This window comes from Oenanthe melanoleuca, chromosome 1 (assembly GCF_029582105.1).
Source record: "Oenanthe melanoleuca isolate GR-GAL-2019-014 chromosome 1, OMel1.0, whole genome shotgun sequence".
Taxonomy (NCBI): domain Eukaryota; kingdom Metazoa; phylum Chordata; class Aves; order Passeriformes; family Muscicapidae; genus Oenanthe; species Oenanthe melanoleuca.
In genome coordinates, this window is record NC_079333.1 from 79624178 (window position 1) to 79651141 (window position 26964).

The window sequence follows — 26964 nt, forward strand, 5'->3', positions numbered from 1 at the left end:
TGTTATTTGTTTTTTCTTGTACTGGGGAGAGAGAGCTGAAAGCTCTCTCTAAATTAAAGTTGAGGAGATTAAACTCTGCTCTTAGCCAGAGGAGATGTGTGGTTTCTTGTGCTTTCTTCATGGCTTTGGTATTCTATATTGCTTTTCAAAGGTGATGTGGAAGCTCTTCATTTCTCTTGTGGGTACAGGACTGCTGCCTAGGGTGTCTGTGGGCTTGGCTTCACTGCTGACCCTGATGGCTCAGCAATGGGGAGATCAGCTGCCACGGTGGGGTCCTGGTCCTAATGCCACACTGGAGGGACTTTATCTGTATGTAGGTTCTTCCAAAATGCCTCTTCCTTGTTGAAATAGGTCTCTAGTAAACAGTTTTAAAGGCAGCTGAAGGCACCAGAATACCTGTTTCATATTTTGAGTAATATTTGTATTTGAGTATATTACTGGTTCTTCCTCTGTTACCTTGTAAGCTCCTTGGACAGGGGAGTTTGAACAACAAAGCTGTGAGTCTGTGTGTGCTGGATTTGTGGAAAAGTTTAAATAAAGTGGTCTGCTTAATCAGAATGCCATGCCTTTTCATAGCTGCCTTCACTTCTCACTTAGACTTAAAAAAATGAGTTAGAATTGAGGAGATTTTTTTAAAGTAAGTTTGACATGTTCACCTGCTCCTTTATAATGGAATTGGGGGACTATTCTCAAGAAGAAAAAAAAAAAAAAAGGGGATGGAAACAATGGAACAAGTTACAAATGTATTCTAGAATGCAATTAACTTGTCTGTGCATAAGATGACAATCTTTAATCTTCTGGCTGTAATGAAAGTGTGATGTGTGCACCTGCATCTCTTGCCATCAGTAGCTAGGTGAAGAGAAAGCTGCTTTCATGGCTTGGTGTCACCTACATGTGAGAGTCTTTCCCTGTGTCAGCTCTGCAGCAGGACACACCATGTCCATGAGTGGTGCCAACACTCTGGGAATGTAGCTACTGCTTCTGAGGCTCAGAGGCTGTTCCATTAATTCAAGAACTGGATTAAATATGAAAACTGCTCTTAACCTTTGCCATTGCTTGGAATATGAGATACTAACAGAAAGATGTAACTGATGATAGTTTAAAAATAGCAAGTGTCCCACACGGATATGATTAGCTTTTGGTTTTTACTCAGAATCCATTACAGTGACTGCTATATGCTTCCACACTAATTCTAAGAAATTGTTTCCCCCACACTTAGCACTTGATATCAAGTCCTTCAGAAGTGAAAAGGGACTTGCATTTTAAGTGCCATATGCTTCTCATCTGTTGTTTTACTGCTGCACAACCCTTCCTATTTCTCATTCCTTTGCAATGGTCTTCATTGTACTTACTGATTGTATAATGGCCTTTAAGATGGATAAGATTTTCCTTATCCACGAGAAAACTTGACTGTTCTTCTCAAAACACCTTCTTAGTGAGTGAATACCAACCTATTTTAATCAGCTTTTACCCTTGCTATGTAATTGATGCTTTTGAAGTATCCTTTAGATGTTAGGCTCCTAGAAGAGTTGAACTAGAAGAGTTCAAAGTGGCAAACACAGAGGGCTTCCTGGCTAGCTGGGAGAATTGAAGCAGTGGGTGGAGTTGGCAACACTGGCTACACTGCAGTTTTGCACTGTCTGGAAAATGCAGGAATAATATGGAAGAAGAAAACTGGTGTAAAGACTTCTTTCTGTTGGCAAAGTTCCACATGATTGTTTCTCCCGGGTTATCTTTGATATTTTTAGCTGATTATTATGTAATGTTATAAATTAAGAGAAGAGGAGGCTGATTGTAAGTGACCTTCCACAGACATGCCTGGCAGGGTTAGCTGTAGCATCCTCTCCCAACTCACAAAATTCAAGCAAGCACTTCTTGGTTGGCTTATCTTGAAGATTTATACTTTCTTTGAGAGTCATCTTTATACTCTGCACTTCATAAAGGGTGTGGCTTTGTCTTACCTATCTGCAATTCTAGTGTCTTAGAGGGAACATATTCCCACCAGACATGTGTTACAGTGAATCACTCTTCAAAGATTGAGTGTTTTGAAGAAATGCTAGTGTGTGTGAAATAACCTTAATGCTGGAATAGACTTTTATATAGGCAACTGAGTGTCAGGGCATTGTTTCAGGCTAACCTTTATTCCTTTTGATCTCTGCACAGCAGTATGTCTGACTTGGCAAAAACTTGCTTATGAAGTTGGTTTTTTTTTTATCTAGAGACTTTTAACCTTCTTTCAGCCATGTTCACTTGTGTTTAAGCAATGTGTACACACACACACAATCTTTCTGATTATCTTTACACAGACACATAGAGACACAGAGACACATAATCTTTTCCTCAGCATTACATGACTGAAGAATTAGTGAGTGATTTCTTAATGTTGATCTGCTTGTTGAGCTGCAGTAACAAAATCTAATACTCTGATTATACATGTGCCTGCATGAAACAGAGAAATGTCAACATAGATATCTTGGTAATACTTAGTACTTGCTTATGTCCCCCATTTCCTCAGGGAGCCATAAAAAGGGTTTATTGCTTTTGCTGGCAAATGCTTGAGTCTACTTATTTCAATATTTTCATTTTTTGATCCTAATGGTTTTGGGATCTCTTCCAAAGTATATAAGATGGGACAGTTAAATTTTTTTCTTTGTTCTCTGCACTTTAAACACAAATATTTAATCATTGCATCAGGTGCTTATGATGTTAGACAGTGTTTTTCAACCCTAATTACAAGATAGGGGAAACTTTGAATTATTTTTTGTTTGTACATATGATATTAGCCTCTCTTCTAAAGACTGAAAGGCTGGGGCAGGAGGTGCAAGCACAATCTACTCTGCATTTATGATCACCCTGTCCTTAGCCTGTGAAAGCTAAGGCCCTTCATCAGTGTCTCAATCTTCTAGGTGCTACTTAAACTTAGCTATGTTCTTTACCAGGTCACAAGTTGCTTTTCTGCCTTAAGTGCTACCACAGCTATAAGAGAAAGTTGAGACTCCCACAATTTTTGGAGCATGATGTCTGTAATTTTTTTTTTAGCCTCCTTTTGCTCTTCTTCCTTCATTCACATGATACTGACACATAAGCCTTGCTCTCCAATGGTTCCTGTGGGTATTACTATTGCCATGTATTTTAGCTCTCCTGGAAATTGTATTATGCTGACTGTTTGCTTTTTAGTGGGAATCTCCTAACACTCTTTCCTTGTTGTTTCATTTCTCTCTACAGTGCATCCAATAGCTTATTTTAAAGCTGACAGCCTGGATTCCTCTCCATACATCAGACCTGCATTTTTTTCCCCTCAGTCTAAACTAAAGACCTTTGCTCACTTCCCTGCCTCATGGGAATGTGAGGATTGGCTCAATATCAGAATGGCTGAAATAACTTGTCATTTTTATCTTCCTCCTGCTACCACAGTCTTCATTACTGAGATTGGTTCCCCTGACCACTAATGAAACTATCTGTACCTTGTAAGCTGTTTAAGGTGTGGAAGTTATTTCTAGGTAACATATGAGCAAGGCATGAATTCCTATGTCTCTCTACACATCTATAGTCCAGGCTTTCATTTCAACATTGACTCCTTTGATGTTCTGGCTCTCAAGGCACGGGAGAATTTTGTTCAGATTAAACTTTGGCCATCTCTGTTGTAAGAAGCTTTTTTTCCCTGACCCTCTCTTGCTTTGTGTCTGTGTTTTCAGCTGTCCTCAGTAAAGTGAAAGGTAGATGCCACTATCTCTAGGACCATTTAATCATAACAAGGAGCAAACTAACATTTTTTTTTTTTAACTTGCTAATAGACTGTGTGAAGACCTAGTTTTTAGCCCTTATACTTTAAAAAAAGGCTCAAGTTTTGATTCATGAGCAGCACATGGATTTCACAGCTAGGAGAAAACTTGTACCATTGGGACTATTTACCACCAGGGTTATTTATAGAATTTTCCTTGAACATTCAGCAAGGAAATTTGAGTTTATTTGTAACATTTATAATAAGTAACAAATTTATAGGAAGTTTGTAAAAAAACCCCATTCTTTCAGTGAGTTAGAGCTTCCAAGATCTTCAGAACAGTTAAATGCAGAAAAGGGCAATGCGTAAGAACAATAATTGGAGCTTTTGTAATTATGTCAAGGTGCCTGAATCCCAATGATGCAACACATGCATGGCATTTTTGATCCTTGAACAGATCACATTTGACCCTTGTGTGTGCACCCACACATAACATGCACACCTCAGAGCTCAATTGCTCACCTTCCAGAATAGCCTGTTCTTGTGTAATACTCTGTCTGAGCACAGAGACAGATTTCTCATGCTTCACTTGATTGGAAACAGTATTTCTTTGCATTTGATTTGGTACAGAAAAGATACCATTTTACATGTGGATATGATATTTTTTAATGACACCAGAAAATCTTGTCAAATAAAACTTAGATTCTTCTTTCTGTTGTCCTGGTGCATAAACTGAGTGTGTGTTGTGTGGAGAATATAAAAAGTCCATGAATCATATGCTGAGATAAATATATGACTGGTGGAAAGCTGATACACCTTAAGTTAATAGTTAGGCATACTCCTAAATTTAACTGCTCTTACTGTATGTGATTTTCCTGTTACATTGTATTTGCCTTACTGGTTGAGAGGCTTGAAACAGCGGCTTGTTGACAAGCACAGATTTATGGGAAGTTCCTGCTCAAACAGAGGCTTTCTGAGTTTTGAAATCAGTAGATTAGTACAGCCAGGAAGGTTTTCTAGAGGTGTTAAAAAGGTTTTAGTTATTCCTGTTAGCAGCAGTTTGCCAGAGGTCCATTCCATAATGCTTAGCTTCAAAGTTAAGGAAAACTAATTTGAAAAAGTATCACATTTTTTAAAATATCTGTAATGTTTGGAACAAAGATAATTGTCATACTATAACTTGAACTGACCAAGTTCCTTGGACTAGGAATTACTACTGGGATATCACATATGTAGGACGTGTTCTGTTAGACCAGTGGTCATATTGGCCAAGAAAATTTATCTGTGACTTAGGATTTGAATCAAGCAGTCTTGCTGCAAGCTTCAGTGAGCAGGTCAGCCAGTACTGAAGAAGTGACCTAACCTGGCCAGAAGAAGCTGCAGAACAGATTCCTGCAGCAAGTATCTCAGGTATCTCAGGGATGAATGCTTGGCTGAATTGTGTCTGTTGAGAGATGAAGGCAGAGGACTCAGGCTTATTGAAATGGACTGAGATGCTGATGGTGGAATGACAGAAATATTTGGGGGAGGATATGAGTTTTTTAGAGGTGGCAAATCAATGGCTGAAAAACTAGGAGATTTCTGCAAAGAAGAAAAATATAATGTACTAGTCTAGTTTTCCTTGCTGTATTCCTCTGCTATTTCTTTGACCTTTCTATTTAGTCTGTGAGTCACAGTCCAGTAACCTCATATCTTTGAGATAATAAATAGGAAATCCTGAAAAAGAACACTTTCTCTTAGGAATTTAACTAAGTAGGGGGGTCCTGGCTGTGACTGGGGTTAGACTGTTGAGGTATATAGTGACAAATGTTTTCAGAAGTCAGTGTCAGTTGCACCATCTCTGAACCACTAGAACTAAATTGCTCAGCTCTTAAAAGCATTTTTAGTCATCCTTTTATACTGCTTTTTTTTTTTTTTTTTTTTTTTTTTTTTTTTTTTTTTTTTTGGTGTTCCTTCTAGCTTGGAGGGAGTAGGGGAATACTTGGTCTCATGCTTCTCATCAGCCTGAAGCTAGAGCCCAGTTTTTTATCACTGCCTGCTTATATGGGATGGAAAAAAATGTGTGTGTATTTACAGCTCCATGAAATAGCAAGAATTGAAGCATTGTAAAACCTTTTCATTTTAATTTTTGCCTCTTAAAGATGGAAAATAATACTAGGTCTGAAGTGCAACAGGAAAGGTTTGTCAAGATTTCTTGGGAAACTCACTGTTGAATCAGACCATGAGCTGTGATTCTGTCCTTACTCAGTCATTTCCATCAGCATTGTCTTTGCAGTTCCAGGAAAAGCGGAACCTTTACTCTGAAGCAGTTGATGCTGTGAAAGCTCTTTATTCTTGTAATGATCACACAGGGCCACAGCAAAACACTCTCTGACTTTGCATATCTTACCTGTGCCTGCAACACATCCACACACTTTTTTTAACGGCATGCAAAGCAGACAGGCTGCCACATTTCTTAGGGGAGAGAAGTGTGAGTAGAGGGTGTGGGAGTGTTGGAGTGTCCTTCCCCATGGCTCAATCTTAACCTGCCACAGAGGAGTGGAGTGATTTCTTGTGGCCCTTCTTTTCTAGTCAATAATTAAAAAAAGAGCTGACTAATTTTTTTTTTCAAGGGTGTCTGAGTATTGGTAAAACAATTAATGGGGGTTTTCCTGGGGTTTCATGCCTTGTGGGGTTTTGGTGTTTGCCACAAGTGTCTCAATATTGGGCATTGTGTGCATTAATCGTGTTGCAAGATCCTCAGTCTTTTATTTCCATTCAATTTATTGCAAATTTTTAGTTACTGTTGTGGCAGAAGGATTGTGGCACACCTTGTTAAATTTCAGTTGAATTTAATGGTAAGTTTTCCACTTAGACTGCTGGAAAATACCATCTTTTACTCAGAGAGTAATCAAAACTAAATCCAGTCCTCAAAGCAAATACTTTAGTAGTGATCTGTCATTATGCAGGATAATTAATATATAAATTTTACATATGCAGTAATATTGTCTGCATTTTTTTTTTTTTTTTTTTAATTGTTATGTTTGTGGCCTACAACTTGGCAGCCTGGCACTGTTTTCCCAATGATCTGGCAGTTCAGTCTGTCAGCATTTAGCATGAGCAATTGGGCACACCTTTTGTCAGTGCTTTGCTATTATAACAAATATGACACTTTATCCTGCATCCATCTGGATCTCATAGCCTGAAGTATTATGGTAACAATGATAATGCTGTGCTCATCCCCAAATATCCCCAATATTTCCTTTTGAAACATTATAGCTATTTATTCCAGAAGAATATGGTATGCTGAAGAGTCTATTTGCTTTCTCAGGATAATTACTCCAATCCCTAAACTGGTTCTCTATATCTGAGTCTAACAGCTAGGTAGCACTTCACTGTAAGGAGCAGTTATCCAATTTGATCTCCCATTTATTGTTGCTTAACCTGCTCATATTTCATAACATTTCCTCTTGCTTAAATTGATAGAGCTTGTTAAAAGCAAAAGAAAATCTTTTTACTGGGTTTTATTTGTGATTGTGTTATTTATATTCAGAATTTGAGAGAAATTTTTTTTATTTGTTTTGGGCTCTAGCAAAAGCACTGTGAAGCTGGTTTTCCTGCTACTGAGGAAAGGCTCACTGAAGCAATAAGTCTCTAAGTCCTTGGCATGAATAGGCATTGCAGCAATAATTTTTCTTTTCTCAGGAACTATTTTAATTGCTGCAGCCTCAGAACACATCATTGTCAGGACCTGATGTGAACATACTTTTGTACAGAAGCAGCAGAAAGCTCCACAATACCTGCACAATGTTTCACCATATCTGTAATATCTCTTTATTTTTGTTATTCCTTCTTTCAGCATGTTACTGGTCCCTAAATAAACAGGAATGGGGAAAGATAGCTCTTCTATGTGTTTGAGAGGGAAGTACTGTGAAAACTTTTTTCATACACAAGCACATGTGTTTTTTGAAATGCGTTTAAATGATGCAATGCTTCATAAACCATTTTTACTCAATTTCCACCCTTTTCCTATTTTGTTTGTAATATGTATGTTTTCTAGCTGACCATTGTACAGATCAGCAAATCTTCAGTGCATGCTCTGAAAGCTTGGATTTTCTTTGGTTTGATTTTCATTATGGCCCTCTTGCCATTCTTTACAATCTGAAGAAAGCCTGCATTCATAAGGATTACTGCATCTGCAAAGGATGAAGAGTAAGTAGGAATGATGAACTCCAGTGGTCATGAATGGGCAGATTGTCCTGGGCATTTATTCAGTTGTCAGTATATTGTGGGGTATTTGGACTGAAAAAAAAGTTAGCATTGGGTAACATACTATTTTTATTGAAAGCACAGTAGAATACTCAGAGAGGGATGTATAGTCCAAAACACAGTAGTACAGCTCATGCTGTCTCTCTTCCTAAGTGTGATTGATTTGTTTATTTCTCAGTGAGAGCTTGTAATTTTAGATTTTAATTCTGCTTTTCATTGCTAGCTGTGCTTATCTTATCAGACAAGCTTTATCAAAAGGGTACTTGCAATTCTGAGTGGGATGCTGCACTGTGTTATGCCAGGAGCACTGAACAAGGAACACTCTGCTGTGCTGGATGGAGATCAGAGTTGACTCTGGAGTCTGAAACATTCCCTGTGTTTCTCAAATATAAATAGTACTGTGACCAAGAGTTTTGTGCCTCCAGATTCCAATTTGCCCTTGATGGGGTAAGTGTTGGTAAATGCAGATTTTTTTCCATGATGTTTGGATAAAGCACTTTAACAGTTCTGTCCTCAGTGATAACAGTCTCTTCTGCATAAGATGTCAATCAGGAATAAATGACCACTGGGCAGTTGCTGTACTTCCAGGTTGCATGCAGCATTTCCCAGTGCTCCATTACTGGAGCAATTTAGGAATATCCCACGTTAACAATCTGGTTCAACTACAACCAACACTTTAAATAGATAAAATGTAGGATTTGTGCAACTAGTACAATATAATTTAAAATAGAGAATTACAGGGAAATTATTTGGTAAGTATTTTGGAGAGTATGTGTGAGTAGTGCATCTGGTACAGACATGTCTTGACTGCCTGGGGCTTCTGATTTCATTGGCAGTAGCTGGTATAGCAACAGCACAAACCAAATACATGTAATAAAAATACAGTACTTCAGTGTCATTTATTGCACACAACATTAATATTCTGGTCTGAAGCAGGTTTTCTTGCCTTTGAGATTTCACTATGGAATCTCTTCTTGTTGAGTCAGCAAGTAAATACAGCCAGACTTTGATGCAGCTACTGAGGTGGTGAATGTTAGTGGTGGTTTTTGAAGACAATCTTCTCTGAACAGTATTTTGCTCCTGGTAGTTTATTAGTGACAACTGTTGCATGAAGGCCTTTGAATAGCAAATTAGGAGCTTGAAAATAGCAGCTATTTCAGAGAGAGGGAGAGAAGGGAAGCAAGCAATGCAGAGCAGATTTTCCCTTGACGAAGACATGGTAGCCACCTAGGTGCATATTTTGAACACTGTTTCCTTCAGCTTTTCAGTGAAATTATTTTCTATGCACTTGCCATTTTTAGCATCTTTATTAGTGCTAGACTTGAGCACACAGTGGTGTGCTTTTTTGCAGCTCTCTGCTAATGCACTTGTGTTCCCTGGTTTGACAGGAGTTGCTGTGACTGCATTTCCTGACATCAGGACATCTGTGATTATTGCTCAGAGATGTTGTTAATTGAATATTTGCACTTCTGTAGACATCAGTTGCCCAGCTCTTATCTGTCAGGCTGGATTTGTATTACTATAGCCATGTCACAGATAAAACCTTTTCATGTTCCTGCTTGATGATTTTGACAGGTCACACTGAAGGAACCAGACTGTGTAGTGTGTTTGTATGAAACAGCTTCCATGCTACTTCTGGCATAGGAAATTGAATAACAATGTCCAATATTACTGTACCCCATGTTCATGTGGACTCCTAGGATATTTCACTGGCTCTGGAGACTGCAAAAATAATGACTGTCATACTCATCCTCTGGAAGTGCACCAGATCAACCTGTGCACTGCTTCTGTCCATTCTAAGAAAATGCATCACTGTGTTTGTGCCACTGTGCCTCACCTGGGCTTCAGCTGTACTAATCCAGCTTGCCCTTTATCTTAGGCTTAAGGATGTTGTGTTTCCAGCAACAGAGAGGAACAGCTCCTAGATACTGTTGGAGACAGCATGTCCAAAATTACAAATCACTTGGAGCAGTTGACTTGGAAGGCCTACTTTACTCATGGTGGTGTTTGTTAACTTCTAGCAGAGAGCTTGAGTCTGGTATATCAGGCTGTTATCATGAAACAAGTTTCTGTAAAGTTTTATTCCTTCCTTCTATTCTTGGGAATGGGATGACTGCTCCTGAGGTTCACATGATCATCAAACCCTGAGATGTGTTTACACATCATTGCTATGACTTCATCTTGCAGGAGAGGAGCTGTGGCAAGAAACAAGATCTAAAGCATTCACTACAGCTTTCAGCTGTTCCTTTCTGGTGCCTGCAATTGGGATTTTCTTTTTTTATGCTCCCACATATGTTGTCATGTACCAATGACACTTGGAAAGCCCACTTCTCTTCTCAACCAAATCCTTAAATGCTTATTTGTTCAAGAATGCCAAGTTGTGCCCCCTGGTGAAAAGGGACTGGTAGTTGTTGGCATCACCTGGTAGCTCTTACAGGCTCAAGCCTGGAATCTAACTCTGCAGACAGCATGGCTTTGCTTTAAGGCTTTGTCACTCTTGGAAGAGACCCACGTTGCTGATATCCTTGACAAATTTCAATAAACTGGACATGATCCTAGTGCACAGCAACCTTCTGTGAGGTGTAGCAAGGCTAATCTTAGATTAAATCCAAGGCATGTGTTAGAATGAGGCTGAGTTTTATGTCTGAGCTGTCTAACCCAGCACAGTGTTTTCATGTTATGCCTGCTGATTTCTGGGAGTGGAGAGCAATTTTCTAAAGCAAACTGAAATTAAGTTTATTGTATTGCTGGTGCAGAGTGGAGCACTTCAGCTTGCTTTAGAAAATGGTGTTCTGCACAGAAACATGGTATTGGAGTTAGGATGAAGTAGTGATAGCAGTGATGGATGGGAAAGAAAAGCCAGGGGATGAAGCTCTGTGCAGTTTTGGTTATAGCTTCTTTGCACTTTGCTCCTTGAGAAATGCTTTTGTCTTTGCTTTGTTGTCACCCAGACAGTTTGTCATCACCCATCACCCTTTATTCTCTGAGCTGTGCCACAGTGCTCTTCCTGCCCCATGAGTTTTCTGGTGTCCTATCAGTCAGTGCTGTAGTTTTGATCAAAGTAAGTGCATATATACAGAACTGTGTCTTATCTCTCATAACTAATGGCAGAATTGTGATGGAAGCATCTTTGGAAATATTCATAACTTTAATTGGATTTTTTCTTCCTAGTGTAGTAAGCAATTATTTTAACAGCTAAAATAGCTGTTCTTACTATTGTCACTTCTATTTTTTTTTTTTTTTTTTTTTTAATTTAAGGAGTCTTGACTTTCATTTTTTAAAATCTCCTTTAAAAATAATTTGTGTAGGTCTCTAGTAAATCTTTCACAGTAAATTTATTTAAAAGCACAGGCATCAATGAGGATAGGTCTCAAGTCTAGCAAGATATAATTATATTAATTTCATTTGATAGAACATGTATTGCTTTTATGAGACATTACCTCAAACTGGAACTGTGAAATGTTGCTCTGACAGAAATATTTTCTACTCCTTGTCTGAAAAAAAAAATCAAATTTCTTTTTATGTGATCACACCTTTTGCAAAATCTACAGTATTAATCAGTATCATCAATATTAGATGAGGATACCACACTAACTGCTCAGCCTGTCAGTATTGGATTGCAAAGTCTTGAGTCTTGTTGACATCTCTGCAATTTGTCTGGCCTTAGTATTTAATAAGCCTCACACTCTGCAACCCCAGAGTGAAAGCAGTTTTAAAAAGCACCTTTTACTTTTGTCAGAATTCTTACCTGACTCTTTAGAGGTACCCTGTGTGATGGGTAGAGCACTCATCACTTTCATGGCTCCATGCTCCTGTTGTATTAAACTTTTAAGGGGTTTGCAGAATGAATACTTTGTGTAGCACATCAGGACCTTGGGTTTACTCCTGGGCAGTGGGGACAGTGGCAAGGCTCAAGTTGCCCTTTTAGAAGGAGGAGTATTAGCAGTGTCCAGGTAGTGCTGCAGCCTTCAGATTTTGGTTGTCCACCTGTTGCTGAAGGTTCACTGGGACCTAGATTTTCCACAGGGAACAGAGGAGATGAGTGAGAGGGGCAACCCATATCTGTCAGTGAAATGGTAACAGTGAAAGCAGCAGATAAAAGTCTGCTGATGTGCCAAGAAAAAGCAGCTGAGCCTGCTCCATAAAGACAAATTTTTATTTGTCTCCAATAAAAAGCCGTGGAGGATCTTAGATAAATATAATCTGAATAAACTTGTTTCAGCAGCATCTATGAACATAAGGGCTCTTTCACTCCAAACCTCTGATTTGAACTGGTTTTGTCTTTCTATATACAGGAGTAAATTTTTAGGATTGCTAATCATCTGCTGGTTCCCACCAGCTGGACTTACTTGTCATAGTGGAAAGTGTTCATCCTTTTCATTGTGTGCTCCAAATTTGCTAGCTCAAGTTGGTGGCTGTTTTTGAAACTACTGCCTTTCCTGGTTTTTGGACAGTCTGAGAGGACCCTGACTTCCTTCATTCTGCAAACTCTTAGCCAGTAGAAAGTAATGCACAAATTAAGGGTACTTTTCATTACATTGGTGTATTTCACCAAGGCAATCCATGCCATAGATGATAACATTTTGAATTACTTTTGTATTTTTTTGTAAGAAGCTGCTTAGCTGAAATTGAAAAGCTCTATGTGGTTTGGAAGTTTGCTAAAACTCTTCCAAAGCATTTCAGTCTTTAAACCCACAGTGGCTTTTTTTAGGTCTCAAAAGTAGTTTTAGCAAATAACATTCAGCTGACATCTTAGGTTAAAAAAAGTAATTTTTCCTTTTGTTTTTCTTTTTTCTTGGAGGCTTGAGTAAATTTTGGTAATTTTCTCTGTAGTTATGACAGTTGCAAGTTGCAAATACTTTGTCCTAATGGGTCTTTAAGTTTTGAATCTGAGCTTGAACTTTCAGATTTGTGTGTCAGACTTAAGTCGATTCTAACTCTTCAACACTTCAATTTGTTTGGTTTGCAGCTGTAGACTTTTCTCCCCACCCATTATTACAACAGCTTGAAAGATAAATGTGTGGGAGCTGCTGCAAACTGCTAATGGCTTTTAAAAGACTAATCGTTAAATCAGAATTCTCTTCAAGTGCACCAGGGACTTTGTGTCTGAAAAAAAATGAACTTCATTTACAGCACATCTGTGGCTTTTTTAACATGAATTGAACAAAAGACATTCAGTGTCTGCCTATGAGGTGTATATAACTAATACTTTGAGACATATTAAAATGTATCTTGTGAGGTGTAAAAAGTATCATGTTGTGCTGAAAATTCTCTGTTGAACTTGGAAGCCTCAAGCAGTGGGTTGAAAGGAAAAGTTATTTATCTTCTGACTTGGGCAGCAATGGGAGAAGTGGGAAACCCTAGGCTGGTTTCTCTTTGTTTGAATGCTTGGCTGCTTGGAAGAGGAAGAGATGACAGCTGTGTTTCCTGCTGGCTCTGGGCAGGTGCCATTCACCACTCCTAGTGGCTTCCCTAAATGTCAAGACAGAGTGCTGGTACCAAACCAAAGCTTGGTGGAGGCGAAATAGGAGTTGAAATGAGCTGCCCTAGCTACTTTACCACCACTGAAGTAAATCTGAGGTCTTTGTGTTAGCTAGTGGCCAAGCTTTTGAGTCGGGAGGATATTAATAAGTGCACATACACTGCCATTTAACCTGCAGATTCACATGGCAGAAAATCTTGGAATAAATACTTTTTAAAATTTCAAGAGGGGTCTCTCCAAGTATCTAATTAGTCGTCTATCTCTTAACCATGTTGTTCAAAAGCAGCAGTACTAGCAGGTGCTTTTTAAAAACAAAAATCCAGTTGCATATTCTCAGAGGTAGCTCTCTCCATAAGCAGTGTTGATGGATATAGATTTTCTCAGCACTTAGGGCAGGGCAGAGTAACCTTTTATCTATACATACCATTGTTCTGTGGGTTGTTTTTTTTTTTTTTTTTTTTTTTCTTCTGTTAGTTTCAACTACTTATCTGATGCCAGGGCCCTAGCAAGCACATTGCTATTAAATGAGATGCTTTTTCTGTGGTTTGGAATGGATGTTGTAAGCTGGACAAAATGCATTATAATACATTTCTTGTTGCTGTCACTGGAACTTGTATTATTCTGTCATGAAATTTTCTTAGTCTTTGGAGAAGTGAAATTGAATAGAAGCCAGAATTAGCTGATACTGTATTTTACTTGAAAAATCTAAATGGAAAAGTGAAAAGAGAAGGCTGTGAAGGTTACATCTGAGCAGTGATGTGGCAGGTTACTTAAACTCGTGTATGCAAAAAAAAAGGGTAAAGGATGTGCATGGTGAGCAGCAGTGCTTGGTTTCATGGCCTGCTACTCTCTGTCTGTTGTGAGCATGGATGTAGGTCCATCCTGCCCTCTAATTTTATGTCAAGGGGGAGTTGTTCATACTTCTGGTGGCAAATGTATAAATTTTTAAAATATTTTTATAAGTATCATGCGTCGTTAATTATCTAAAGAGCAAGTTGACTTAAGCAATTTTTCAATTGAACTGGTTAGACATAGTTTTATTGATGAAAATGGGTATTTTTGAATTAATATAAATCATGTCACAAGAAAAAAAATAAGGGATTTTGGAGGGTATTCTGGTGATGCTTATCTGAAACAGCCCTGAAAGTCCTGTGGTATGAAAGAAGTGAAATGAAGATTCTTCTTCTGGGTTGATATCTTCCTGACAGGGTACTCATCTACCTTGGGATGCAAGAATTGCTTTATAGTGATGGTTTTGCACATGTCCAAACCAAAAATTTTAGTGTAGGGCCGAGAGCTGTTGTGTTGCAACTGTCTGGGAAAACCTGCTGTCTTAACCTGAGAATTTCTTATGTTTGTTCTTGAGGCTGTGTTTGTTCAAGAGAATTTCCAGGAGAGAGAAATGAATGGCCAAAAGACAGCATAAATAAAAAAGTGAGGTTTATACACTTAAAATGGGTTGTTTAAGAGGAAGCTCTTGGGGTGCACAATGGTTCTGCTCATGTAGGTGGGATCAGCCTTTGGAAGGGAGTTTTACTCCTTACCTTTTTCTGTCCTGCTGAAGGGTCTTGCACCAAATCCTTGTGGCATCAGTAGCTGGCCTGGGTGTCAGTGGGTCAGATTATTCCATGTAGCAGTGATTGGCTGCTCTTCATCTCTAGTAAATCTGATTTTATTAGCCCTTAGCTGATATCTTTTGCTAGGAAATATCAAATCCAAGGTTCCCATTCACTTCTGTGCCATTGAGACATGCTGGGTTTAGAGCTGAGGTTGCATGCAGAGAAGAGATGAAATGGATGTGATTGCTTGGGCCCCTTGTTGGCACCAGTGGTGCTAAAAAAAGATGTAAGGGATGGCAGAAATGTCAGGCAGCAGCAGCATCTGAGTTCTCTTGGGAGCAGGCGAGGAGGCATCAGTGTGTAGTGGAAGCAGAGCAAGAAGTTAGTGACTAGGAACTGCAGGGTGAGCTCAGCTGGAAAAAGGTAAAGCTTGTGTCAGTTTAGAAGGAAGGAAGGAGAGTGGTAACAGGCTGTGTAGGAGGTTGGGAATTGCAGCTGGGGAACCTCTGGACAATGTGCTGCTTGTAAGCAAGCTGAGCTTTTGGCTGGCTTTTTTTTTGTTACAGCTCAAAATGCTGTAACATTCTTTCTTCTTCTCCAACTCCTGGGAATCAGTCAGGAAGGCAGAGGTGTCCTTACACTGCTCATGCCCTGCAGGCTGTGGCAGAAGTTTCTGTAGTTAGTACTAAAATAACTGCTTAAGTTTCAAACTAGATATGAAAACAAGTAATAGTAGATTCCTTTGCTTCTCTGTACATCTGTCCATAAGGTCCTAGAAGAGCATTTGCTGGCCTTTTTTCTTTTTTTAATTTTTTTTTTCTTTTTTTTTTTTTTTTTTTTTTTTTTTTTTGGTTCAGAGCACACATAGTGGGATGGATGTTAGAACATCTGTGCAGTGGGATTGCCAGTTGTGGTGTGGTTGTGAGAAGGCCATGGTCAATGCAGTGCCTATGCTCAGAGCAGTCACCCAGAAAGGAGAAATGGGAAACATGTGGCTTCTTGGCTCTGCTTTGGGACATGTCTGTAAGGGCCAGGTTGTTCCCATGAGATGGGATAGATCTTCTGTGGGACTGTATGTGTTTGGATGCTGTAATAACAAGGCTTCTATGGTCAGACATAATGGTCATGGAAAGCCAGAGCTGTCATCTTGCTGCTATTTCTGTCTCTTGGGTCAGTGAATTTCTCTGTAAGCCACAAACCATTTTATCTACAAGTGCTGGTTGGTTTTCTGTCCATAGCTACAGAACATGTGGGTTGCCTCAGCAAAAAGTTATTTTCTTGAAAGTTCAGTCAACTTAAAACCTTTGTCTTTCCTGCATGTAGAAACTTATGTTGTTAGTAACTAGAAAGGGCTTGGTGCAAACAGATCTTTGGGAAGAGGGAAGTACTGGAATGTTTTCAGCTGTCTCAAGGAGAACTTTCCTGGTACAGGTTTTATTTCATTCACCTTGCTCAAATTTCTTCTTGTCCTTTACCTCTTAAGACTTTGTTTTGGCCCCTATCCTAATCAGAAGGTTCCCAGAAATGGTTTTTAGGATGAAGGCCTCCACACAAATCTATTACTTTCTACAAATAAGCGAAGACCTGAAGCGGGGATGTCAAAAGGTTCCCAGTAAGAAAAAAATACCCAGCTACACTCTTTGTAGCTATAGTGGGATCTTTGAACCCAAAAGTGTATCAAAATGAATATATCCTGCCCCTTCCCCCTCTCCTTAAGTCAAATCTTCAAAATTAAATGACAGTGTCAGCAAAGAGATTGTTGCTGCTTAATGAGTTTCAATTGGGTTACAGATTGAAGCCTGACTCCTTGCAATGACAGATTAATAACTCTTTCTGCTGAAGATTTAGGGGGGGATAATTATTTTCTGGGCTTTTTTTTTTTTTTCTTCTTCTTTTTTTAACTGGAAAGCTCATTTCTTGCTAGTGCCTGAGCCAGGTGCTATTACTGTAAATCTTTTTGTAACAAAAGACCTGACATTATTATTTTTCAGATTCCGAGGAACTTGTGGCCTCCTGTCTGAGATATGCTGAGTGTTTTAGCATGCAAATGGGATAAAAAGCAGTAACAGAACACAAGGATTAAATAGACAGCTTTCTGTTATACAGCATAAAAACTGCTGCTACTCCTGCTGTTCTCCTTGGTGCCTGCCAGCATGGTCACTGATGTGCCTGGGGGAAAAAAATCTCGATGTTTGGGGTTTTACTCATCTGGCTTAGTAGCCTGTGTTGAAAAAAATGCTTCAGCTCTGCTGCTGTGCAGGGGACTGGGACTGTTAGGGAGTCTTTCCTGTGTAAAGGAAGGAAAGGGAGCCCCGGTGGGGCAGAGGTTGGTGTCTTTGTAATGGCCCATTGCTGCTTACACCTCTAGGAACAAATGTGGTGTTAGTACATGTATGGCTTTCACTACTTGAGTTTTATAAATAAGGAGGGAAACTTGCATTTTGAGAAGTATAAAGGAGCTTTTAAAATGTTATTTATGAAGTATTTAACAGCAAATGCTTTGTGAAATCTGTTGCATGTAACAGTAATTATACACTAACTAAACCTGAGAACACCTGAGTTGAGATTAGTTGCAGACTCTGTAATCTCTGACAAATACCTGTGCCCTTAATAACTGTGGTATTTTATCGAGATTGTCTCTTTAAATTGTCTCCTATGGCTTGTCCAAGGTCTTTCACTGAGTCACTACTAAGGCTGGGGCTGGCTCAGGAGCCTTGACTCATAGTCCTGTGCTTGGACCAGAGGCCACATGTGATTACCACAGGACAGCAGCTTCTCCCAGGGCTGCATGCCAGTTCAGGCTGTTTGACAGATGCTGTTGGGTTGGGGGGTGTGTGTGTGTTTTGTGGCTTTAGGGTTTTTTTTTAAATGCCTCTAAACTTTTTTTTTTTTTTTGTCTTTTCTGGATTTTTGATTGCAAGGAAGAATAAAAAGAACAATTTTTCTTACTGGCTATCGTTTTGGCATGTATTTATTGTCATCTTTCTGTGGTTGCTCTCTTGCTAATAGGGTCCACTCATACTGTGAATTATTTGGAACAGATGAATTTTTCTAGGTTTATAGATCTCCTGTGCAAATGTAAAGCCACATGTGAAACTTAAATTTCTTCGGAAACTAACTTGCAAAACTCCAAAGCAATCTTCTGCTTAAATCTCTTGACAGTTGTATTTTTAAATCACTCTTCTTCTACCTTGAACCTGTTTTTTAACCCCACCATCAGTAAAAATATGCATTACAGAATAAAGCATATCTGCCTTCCCCTGTAGTTCATAATTTTTTTTTCCCATTTTGCTGTACATGTAAGTATGTAAATCACACAACATGACACAACATGAAAAAGAACTAGATCACTACACTCCTGTGAGTTTTTTTGGAACCAAAGGCTTGCAAGAAGGCATGAGTGCACAGTGCACATGTGTCTGACAGCACAAAGCCAGCAAGTTAATGTGACATTTGGTTCTGCACAGTGTGCTGGTAACTTTTTTTTGCTTAATCTGTTTATTTAAATGCAAAACTATGCTTAGTTTGGCTTATTTTAGAAAGTGAATGCTTATTACAAAGATGCCCTTGATAGCATACTGCTATGTCTGCCTACAAGGAAGAAGAACTACCCGCTTGTTTACTGTCTTTTAGCTTCCTTATCTAAAATAGCCTTAAGGCAATGACAAAGCATGCCCTTGAATTTGTTATTCAGTGTTTTAGGGTTTGGATATCCTCAAAATTTCTTCCAAACTTCAAGAATTGACATTCTCTGCCTTCCTTTCCTGTTGAAAAATGCTGGTTTTAATTTTTTTTTTTTTTTTTAACTGAAATGTAGTGAGGATTTATCATGTGCTTACACTGCTGAACATAAACTGCTTCCCATTTTTCAAAGCCTGCATCCTCTGCAGCGATGTGACAAGCTGGTGAATGCCACACAGGCAACATTGCTGCACCATTGAGAGAGCAGTTAATAGATTAGCCATGCTGAGTGCAAGACAGAATCACAGAATCACAATTAGGTTGGAAAAGACCTCTGAGATCAAATCCAATTTGGGACTGAATGCCAGTAGACCATGGCACTGGGTGGCACATACAATTGTTTCTTAAACACCTCCAGGAATGGTGACTCCACCACCTCCCTGGGCAGTCTGTTCCAATGTCTAATCAGCCTTGCTGTGAAGAAATTCCTCCTCATGTCCAGCTTCACCCTTCCCTGAGCTTGAGGCCTCTTGTCCTGTAGCTGTTTGCCTGGCAGAAGAGGCTGACCCTGCCTGGCTGCAGCCTCCTTCCAGGTGGTTCTGAGAGAGACAAGGTCACCCCTGAGCCTCCTTTTCTCCAGTTTAACATCCCCAGCTCCCTCAGCTGCTCCTCACAGGACCTGTGCTCCAGACCCTTCACCAGCTCCATTGCCCTTCTCTGGGCTTCCTCCAGCACCTCAATGCACTTCTGGAAGTGAGGTGCCCAGAATTGGACACGGGGCTCGAAGTGTGGCATCACTAGCACGAAGTATAGGGGAAATACAGATGTTATCAGACACCTGGGGGTCTACAGACACTTGCTTAACCCTTCTTCAAGGGGTTGTGTAGTGGTGTTCCTCTGCCCTCCTATACAGAGTAGTACAGTGAATAGCAAGCAAATGGTATAGAGAGTGAGTTGCTAGTGCTTCTGGAGATAGTATATATCATGTGACCTGGTTTTTTTGGTTTTTTTTCCCTTAATATGCAGTGTTTTTGGCTCTATTCTGGATTGGAAAAATGCTTGAATTACGTTGTAAAAGTATTTAAACTTCCTCAAAAGTCACTGTGAAATTTCGAAGTGTGGACTATGAGGTTCAAAGGCAGACACTGTAATAGGAAAAATAGTTTATCTGTTGGTGTTTAGGCTATTCAAAGCAAAACTTTCCAAGTGTGGTATCTTGATGCACACAAACATCCAGAAGAAAAATGATCTATGTGATAAACACTGTGTATTATTGTTAGTCTTCCACCTTGAAAATACATACAGGGCTTTCTTTCATCCTTCATGCCAAGTTTTTTTCAGCTTTGTTTCCTTGCCCTCAAGCTGGTAGAAAGTTCAGTTTGGAGGTAAGGAAGAAAAATCTAGATTTTTAAATATAAGAAATCCTTTCTCTCTGCCCACCACCCCCCCCCCCCCTGCCATTCTTTGTGTGTATTTTCAAAAGCAAACAGTATTTTACTCTATCACCGAAGAAGCTGGTGTCCAGGTACATAAAGTGTGCTCTTCTGCCTTTGTCTGGGCTGCACTAAGGGATGACAAAGTCTGCCAAACCAATACTGACTCTCACCACTGACAGTGTTGCCCAGCTTCACAAACCCATCAGTGGCTTGCTGCAGTGTCACTTCTAAAATACACTACTATTACATTAAAAAAAAAAAGAAAAAAAAAAAAGAGAGAGAGAAGTACTAGTAACAAGTGCTTTATGTGATGTACCACAGCACCTGCTTTCCTGTCCTTATGTGGAATTAGCTGAATGTCTCCTGGTCACCCCTTTTGCCTGCTCTTGATAGGGTCAGTTGAGGCCCAAGGCAAGTCAGGGTGGACTGAGGCAGTAAAAGCAGCCCCTTCCTGATCTGCTGGATCTTTTTGGCTTTTATGATGACACTCATTGCTATTTTTTTTGCTCTGACTTACTAAGTTAGGAGTGCAGTCTGTCATTTAAACAAAATAAAAACCCAACTCAAAAGCAACAGAAAACTCCAAGATTTGATCCAGAAAGCAATTAAGATGATTTTAAAGAAATTTTTGCAGTATGATATATCTGTCTGAGGGGTCCAAATGTTTATAGGAGGGACCTTGGGAGGTTGTCTTGTCCAGCCCTTTGCTCACAGCAGGTCCCCACAGCTTGGATTGCTCATGGCCATACTCAAGTGAGTTTTGGCTATATGCAAGCAAGGAGATTATGCAGCCTTTGTGACAGCCTGTTCTGGTGCTCAGCCACTTAATTGTTTTTAAAAACAAGCCTTGCCTAGTTTTTTTCACCTGCATTTCAACAAATCTGCTGCCTTTAGTCTTAATTACTGTGCACTTTCCAGAAGATTCTGTCCCTCTCTTCTGTCTCCGCAGAGTGTGGCTGCAAACAGCAGTAAAATCTCTACCAAGTCTCCCTCCTTTGGAAGGGAAGGACCCTCAGTTTTCAGCACCTGGCTCTTTACCAGAAATATGTGAAAGAAACTGTATCTTAACAGGTTTGAGCTCACAGATTGATCCACTCCACTGACTCACAGAGCAAGTTGAATTCACTGATCAAACCGTGTGATGTGAAGCGTGAATGCCTCTGGTTCCTGCAGTCAGCTGCCAGCTGGCACTCCCTGAAACCTCAGGGGTTCTTCAGCACAGAGCTGGGCTGGGAATCACACAGGAACCAGACAAAGGTGCTCGTGGTTATCTGTGTCTTTCTGAATTCCTGCTCTCGCTTCAGTGACTTCTGTACTCAAACAAAACCTGAAGTAAAGATGACATTTTAAATAGTGTATTGTTAGATTGGTGTTGACCAATCCGGTTGCATCAAAGGAGGTTTAGATTGGATATTAGGATTATTTTTTTCACTGAAAGGGTGATCAAGGATTGGAATTACCCAGGAAGAGGGATGAGTAACCATCCCTGGAGGTGTTTAAAAGATGTGTAGGTGTGGCACTTTGGAACATGGTTTAGTGGTCGACTTGGCAGTGCCAGGTTAACAGCTGAACTCAGTGATCTTAGGTATTTTCCAACCTAAATGATTCTATGACTATGCCTGAAATCTAATATTTTTCATTATCAGAAAGGACAAAATATTCCCAGGTTTTAATGCTTCATTTCTAGTAAGATGTTCTTTGTATAAAACCTGCATGATCAGCATTGTACAGGCAAGCTGCCAGCATAAGTGTTCTCTCAGTTAAAAATTAGAATGAAAGTGATGCATTCAGGTTATTAAGTATTAGTTTTTGAGATAATCCTTCATAAGAGTCTTTGAATAATGATGTCAACTTCCCTTGCAATATCTACCGTAACCCAAAACTTTGAAAGTAAAGCCCATCTCAAATTTTGCATCCATTTATAGCTTTTTCTCTCTCTTTTGTGGCATTCCTGCAATAAAAGGCAGCACTGGATTTATTCGGCCTAGAGGTTCTCTTTTTGAAGAGGCAGACTGCTCTTAAGCAGTCAGAAAAATATTTGCTTTTGTTCCAGGTTCTCCATAAACTCTTCAGCAGTAACACCTTGGGTAGGAGTAACACAGAGTTAATGTACTGATTCTTCTGTATCTGTCCCTAGATTTCAGCAACCATTTCTTGCTTCCAAATAAACAACAGATCTATACTGAATTTATGCTTATGTTAACAGCCTAAAAGTAACTCTTAGTCTAGGCTTGTCCATTGAGAAATTCCAGATATCTCTTTCTATTCTACTTTTGTTCTCCAACTGCAGCTCTGACGTTTCAGAAATGGTTGAAATCAAATGTTCAGAGAGCATTACAGAGGATGCCCTGGTCTTCTGTATAACACCTGATGGCAGACAGCTTAGAAGGGCATTCTTCCTGAGGCTATAAATCAGACAGTTTCTTCTGCCTGAAAAGCATTTGGGGTTTTAGTTTCTTGTGATCTTGGCAGGTTGACTGAGCTGTCTGAGCTTAGTTAATGTCATTTTATCGAGTAAGATGGGACATGGAAATCATGTAACAAGTACAGTAACTTTATAGCATGTAAAAGACCTAACGTCCATTGGACAATGAAAAATTCTAAATTCTTCCATGTAGTTTTCTGTAAAGACTTCAGATGTTTTTAGGGAAAGCACCAATGACTTCTGTCAAATGCTTTAATGTTTCACTTTAATGTTCAAAACCTGTTGGTTTGGGACTATATGATTTTATATATATATATAAAACAGTATGCCTGTACCTTTGTAAAGTCAGGGAGCTTTCCATTCTTCTAATTCATCTTTTCAACTAACGAATGTCTGTTTTTTTGCTAATGAAATTGGCTGTGGAATTTGTGTGTCTTCCTTGGGCCTCTTTTGTTTTCATACATATTTCCTCTAATGACTGAGCTGTCGGTAGCTTCACCCACTTGACTGCTTCTGACAATCTGGTCCAGGTGCATCCTGCTGCAAGACAGCACCCTGACAGCAGAGACCACGTGTTCCTAAACTGCATGGTGCTCAGTGCAAAAAAACTCATCCATTTTGCTGTTTTATCAATAGGAGGTGTATGAAAATTACGTGTAGCTGTGCTTCTGGGCCATAGGAGAGTGAGGATATGGGATAGAATGCTTAACTTCAAATGCTAAGCACTAGTTATGAATATAGTTGTCATATAACTGGTATATTTTATTATGGAGGAAAATGTACAAGTGGATTATATCCAGTTATATAGGGCAATCACCTCCTGCTCTCAGGTTTTTCTTCCTAATGCAATAGTAATGGGATTTCCCATCTGCTTTTGCAATGCATTCAGTAAGGACAGTCTCTGACCCTAAGAAGCTACCAGTGTCCCCCTCTCTATTCTCAGCTGAGTAGTGATATAGAATTGTCTTTATGCTGCAGCTATGTATAAGCTCATATGTACAGTTTTCTTTTTGCATTCTGATTTACTACAGGGTTTCTGGCTCATGCTGGTTAGATCAATTTTTACCACAGTCAGTCTTCCTGATGTATTCTGTGAGCATAGCTCTTCCTAGCTGTGAGTAGGTGAGAGCAGCAGAAAGCTTAGGCTGCTCTCCTGGCTGGACTGGTGAAGGTGCCTGTAGCTATAACTGGCAGTGCAAGTGGATTGGAGGTGACTGGCTGGAACCTGTCACTTTGTGCAGAACTGTGTTTCTGCCTCATCCATCACATATAGCTGTAAAATGCTCTGGTGGTGTTAGGAGATGCTTCTATAAATCTGTCTGTTTAAATTTTTAGCATTTGAAATTTCAGTAAGATTTATCTTGCTCAGGGGATCTCTTCCTGTGTTCTCTCTGAGTATGTACTTCCCCTTTCTAAATAAAATATATCTTAATATTCCAGTTGCTTTGGAATGATCATGTTGCTGCTCTGTTCTTAGAGAAGGAAAGCTGGAGATGAGCCTCCCACTAGTGTCACATCTGCTACCTGCTGTATCTTCTTGCATTGAAACAGTTTTATTTCTGGACTTTAGGAGAATGAGGTGTGTTCCTTTGGTTGGCTTTTTGGGGGTGCAGTTTGGTTACTCTTTGCACTATGTCATAACAAGTCTATTTGGGTTTTTTGTGTGTGGTAGATTTTTTTGTTTGTTTGTTTTACCTCATTTATATTTTGGTTATTACCTGTCAGCTTCATTTACTATCTGGGGAAACTATGGATGCAGAGGGAGGGGTCACAGGGAGCAAACCCAACATTGACTACTGATTTGTCAACACAAACATCAAACATCCATCTTCATCTTGCAGTTGTCTGGAACAAGGATTAAATTGCAGATTCTCTTAAGGCAACAGGGGATCCTTTAGTAAGTGAGGATCAATTTGTTTACTTACCAGACCAAAACCACTTTGACTGTTCTTATATGTTCTCTCTGCAGATGTTCTTTTCTTAGTACATTGTAACAGTAATGATGCTCAGTTAGAACTCAGTGCTTCTCCAGCCCCCCAGCATTAAGTTATGAATTATTTTTGTCACTCTGTCTGATGCATTTGTTATTGATAGTGGTTTTTGGTTGGATTTTCTCTGCTGCCTAAATAACTTGTCCTATATTTCTGAATCCTGGGCCTTTTATGATTACTCACTTACACCTTATTTTTTTTGTTGTTTATAGGAAATGTGGAAAATGCTTGCAAATGACATGTAGCAACTTCTTTGTGCATGTCATCTCTTTTAGTTTTTAAGTTTGTGGAGTACACAGATTGTGCAACAGGCACTGTTTACTTGCCTAGAATTGTAAGACAAAAAACTGCATCCTTGCTTCAGCCATAAAATAATATGGCAAACATCACTATTCCATATGGTCACTTGTTTCCAGCAGTCATGGTTTTCTGGCAACAGTGTGTTTGCTCCAATCTGTCCAAGGCTGGTGAAATGTACTTGATGTGTCCTAATGTTCAGCCTCTCATGTCACTGGGGCTTTACACTTTTGAGGTGTGAATGGGGGTGGGGAAGACAAAAACTGCAATGGAGCCTTTTGTTTGTCACTTCAGTCAGGTACCAAATTCTCCAGATTCACTGATGGTTCTGATGTGCTCTTCCTCTGCAGAAAACTGACAGTAACAGTTCACTTCAATGTGTTTATGATGCCCATATGCTTGTAAAGCTCATGCATGATCCCTTGGATGATGTTTGAAACTCATAAAAGTGCAGCAGTAGCAAATCAGCCTCATGGATTCTTTTACCTCTCTTCCAGGACTCATAGTTGGGGTGATCTTGAGGTACGGGACTCCCTCCACGAGTGGCCATGACAAACCCTTCAGCTGCTCCCAGGAGGACAGGCCCTTCACCACCCTGCTGGTCAACGTCAGCGGCAAGTTCTTCGAGTACACGCTCAAAGGGGAAATCAGCCCTGGGAAGATCCACAACGTGGAGCAGAATGACATGCTGAGAAAGGTGAGGCTACACCATTCCACGTGCTGAGTGTTGCTCCTTCATCCCTGCCTCCTCCCCCCTCCATCCCATTTGAGCCTTAGGTAGTGTCAGGTGTCAGCATTCCTGATAGTAACAGCACTTTAATGTTTAATTCAAAAGCACCTTCTGTATTATATCACTGCTGGAGAAACTGTGCTCTGTTATGTGTGTGTAGTGCTTTCCTAAAGGTCTTGGTTTGAAGACTTAATGTATGTTTCTAACATCTGTGGAATTCACAAAAAAAAAAAAAAAAAAAAGCCTTGTGCTGCCTTGTACATATGCAATATAAGGAAAGTGATAATTTCTTAGTGAAGAGTGATTTTTTTTTCCTTGTTGTTTTTTTTCCCTGGGGTTTTAAAATCTGTTTATTGTCAGGAAATAGCTGCTGCTTCCACACTATAAACCACCAGATGAGGCAGTCTGGTGTTGGAAGTGAAATTCACCTATCAGCAGTTATTCAGATGTGTTATTTGCCTTTTTATTCAATGTCAAGAATTAATCACCTTTTGTGTGTATCAAAGCTTCAAAGCATAGGGTTGTGATCTAAAAGCACTTCTTTTTGCAGATTATGAAGAGAGGTCAGCTGTTTATGTATATCTTTCTGCTGTAGGTATCTCAAATTAGCTGAAATAAGTCCTGCTCTGAGGGAGCACAGTTGCAGTGTTTGTCTTTTAACCTGTGCTTAGGCAGTGGGTGAAGAGAGCCTAGTTAGTCTCGTGTATGAAGGTTTGCATTTAACTGTTTGCATTTAACTGTTGTTTTTTTTGTTCTTTAGTGTAGTGTAGTCCCTCATGGATATCTGGAATGCCTACTGAAATACACAGAAGAGGTGTATGATCCAAATTTCTGAACATCAATCTTTTATCTGAGTTGATTGGCTTACAATACCTATTCAGTGGCTTAACTTGCACAAAAAAGTAAGCTAAAATAACATTTCATTTGCAGCTGTACCAATATCAGATATCACAACAGGAGAGCTTTTCTTCAGCATAATTTCTACTAGAAATTTTTAATTTAAAATAGGAGAGTGTGTTTGGGACTGCTACCAGATCATGAGTAACCAATGTAATGCCCATTCTTTCTAGATGCTATTTACCAACAAGAGCTGCAGCTTTTTGCTGCTATGTACAAATAGAGCTGGCCAATGTTTAAGAGGTTCAACCTATCTATTTCAATAACCAAAAATAGTGGTGTTCAGACAATGAATGAGGAAAAAGTCCTAACAATTTGTATATCTTTATTTCTAATCAAAATTTCATATTTTATTTTTTAGGTAACATTTGATCCAGAAGTTTTTTTCAACATTCTATTGCCTCCTATTATTTTTCATGCTGGTTATAGCCTGAAGAAAGTAAGTGCAATAACTTCTTAGGAGAATAGATCCTTTTTTAAAAATGTGGGATTACTGA

At 39.4% G+C, this 26964-nt stretch overlaps 1 protein-coding gene across 2 annotated transcripts in view; it reads left to right on the forward strand.

Annotated features, from left to right (window-relative positions):
• SLC9A7 (solute carrier family 9 member A7) overlaps positions 1 to 26964 on the forward strand; it is a 68077-nt gene that overhangs the window by 6608 nt on the left and 34505 nt on the right. For both annotated transcript variants that reach the window (XM_056505804.1, XM_056505794.1), the window contains exons 2-3: positions 25338 to 25537; positions 26829 to 26906. In XM_056505804.1, the coding sequence (XP_056361779.1) occupies positions 25338 to 25537; positions 26829 to 26906 (278 nt within the window). The remainder of the gene's footprint in view (positions 1 to 25337; positions 25538 to 26828; positions 26907 to 26964) is intronic.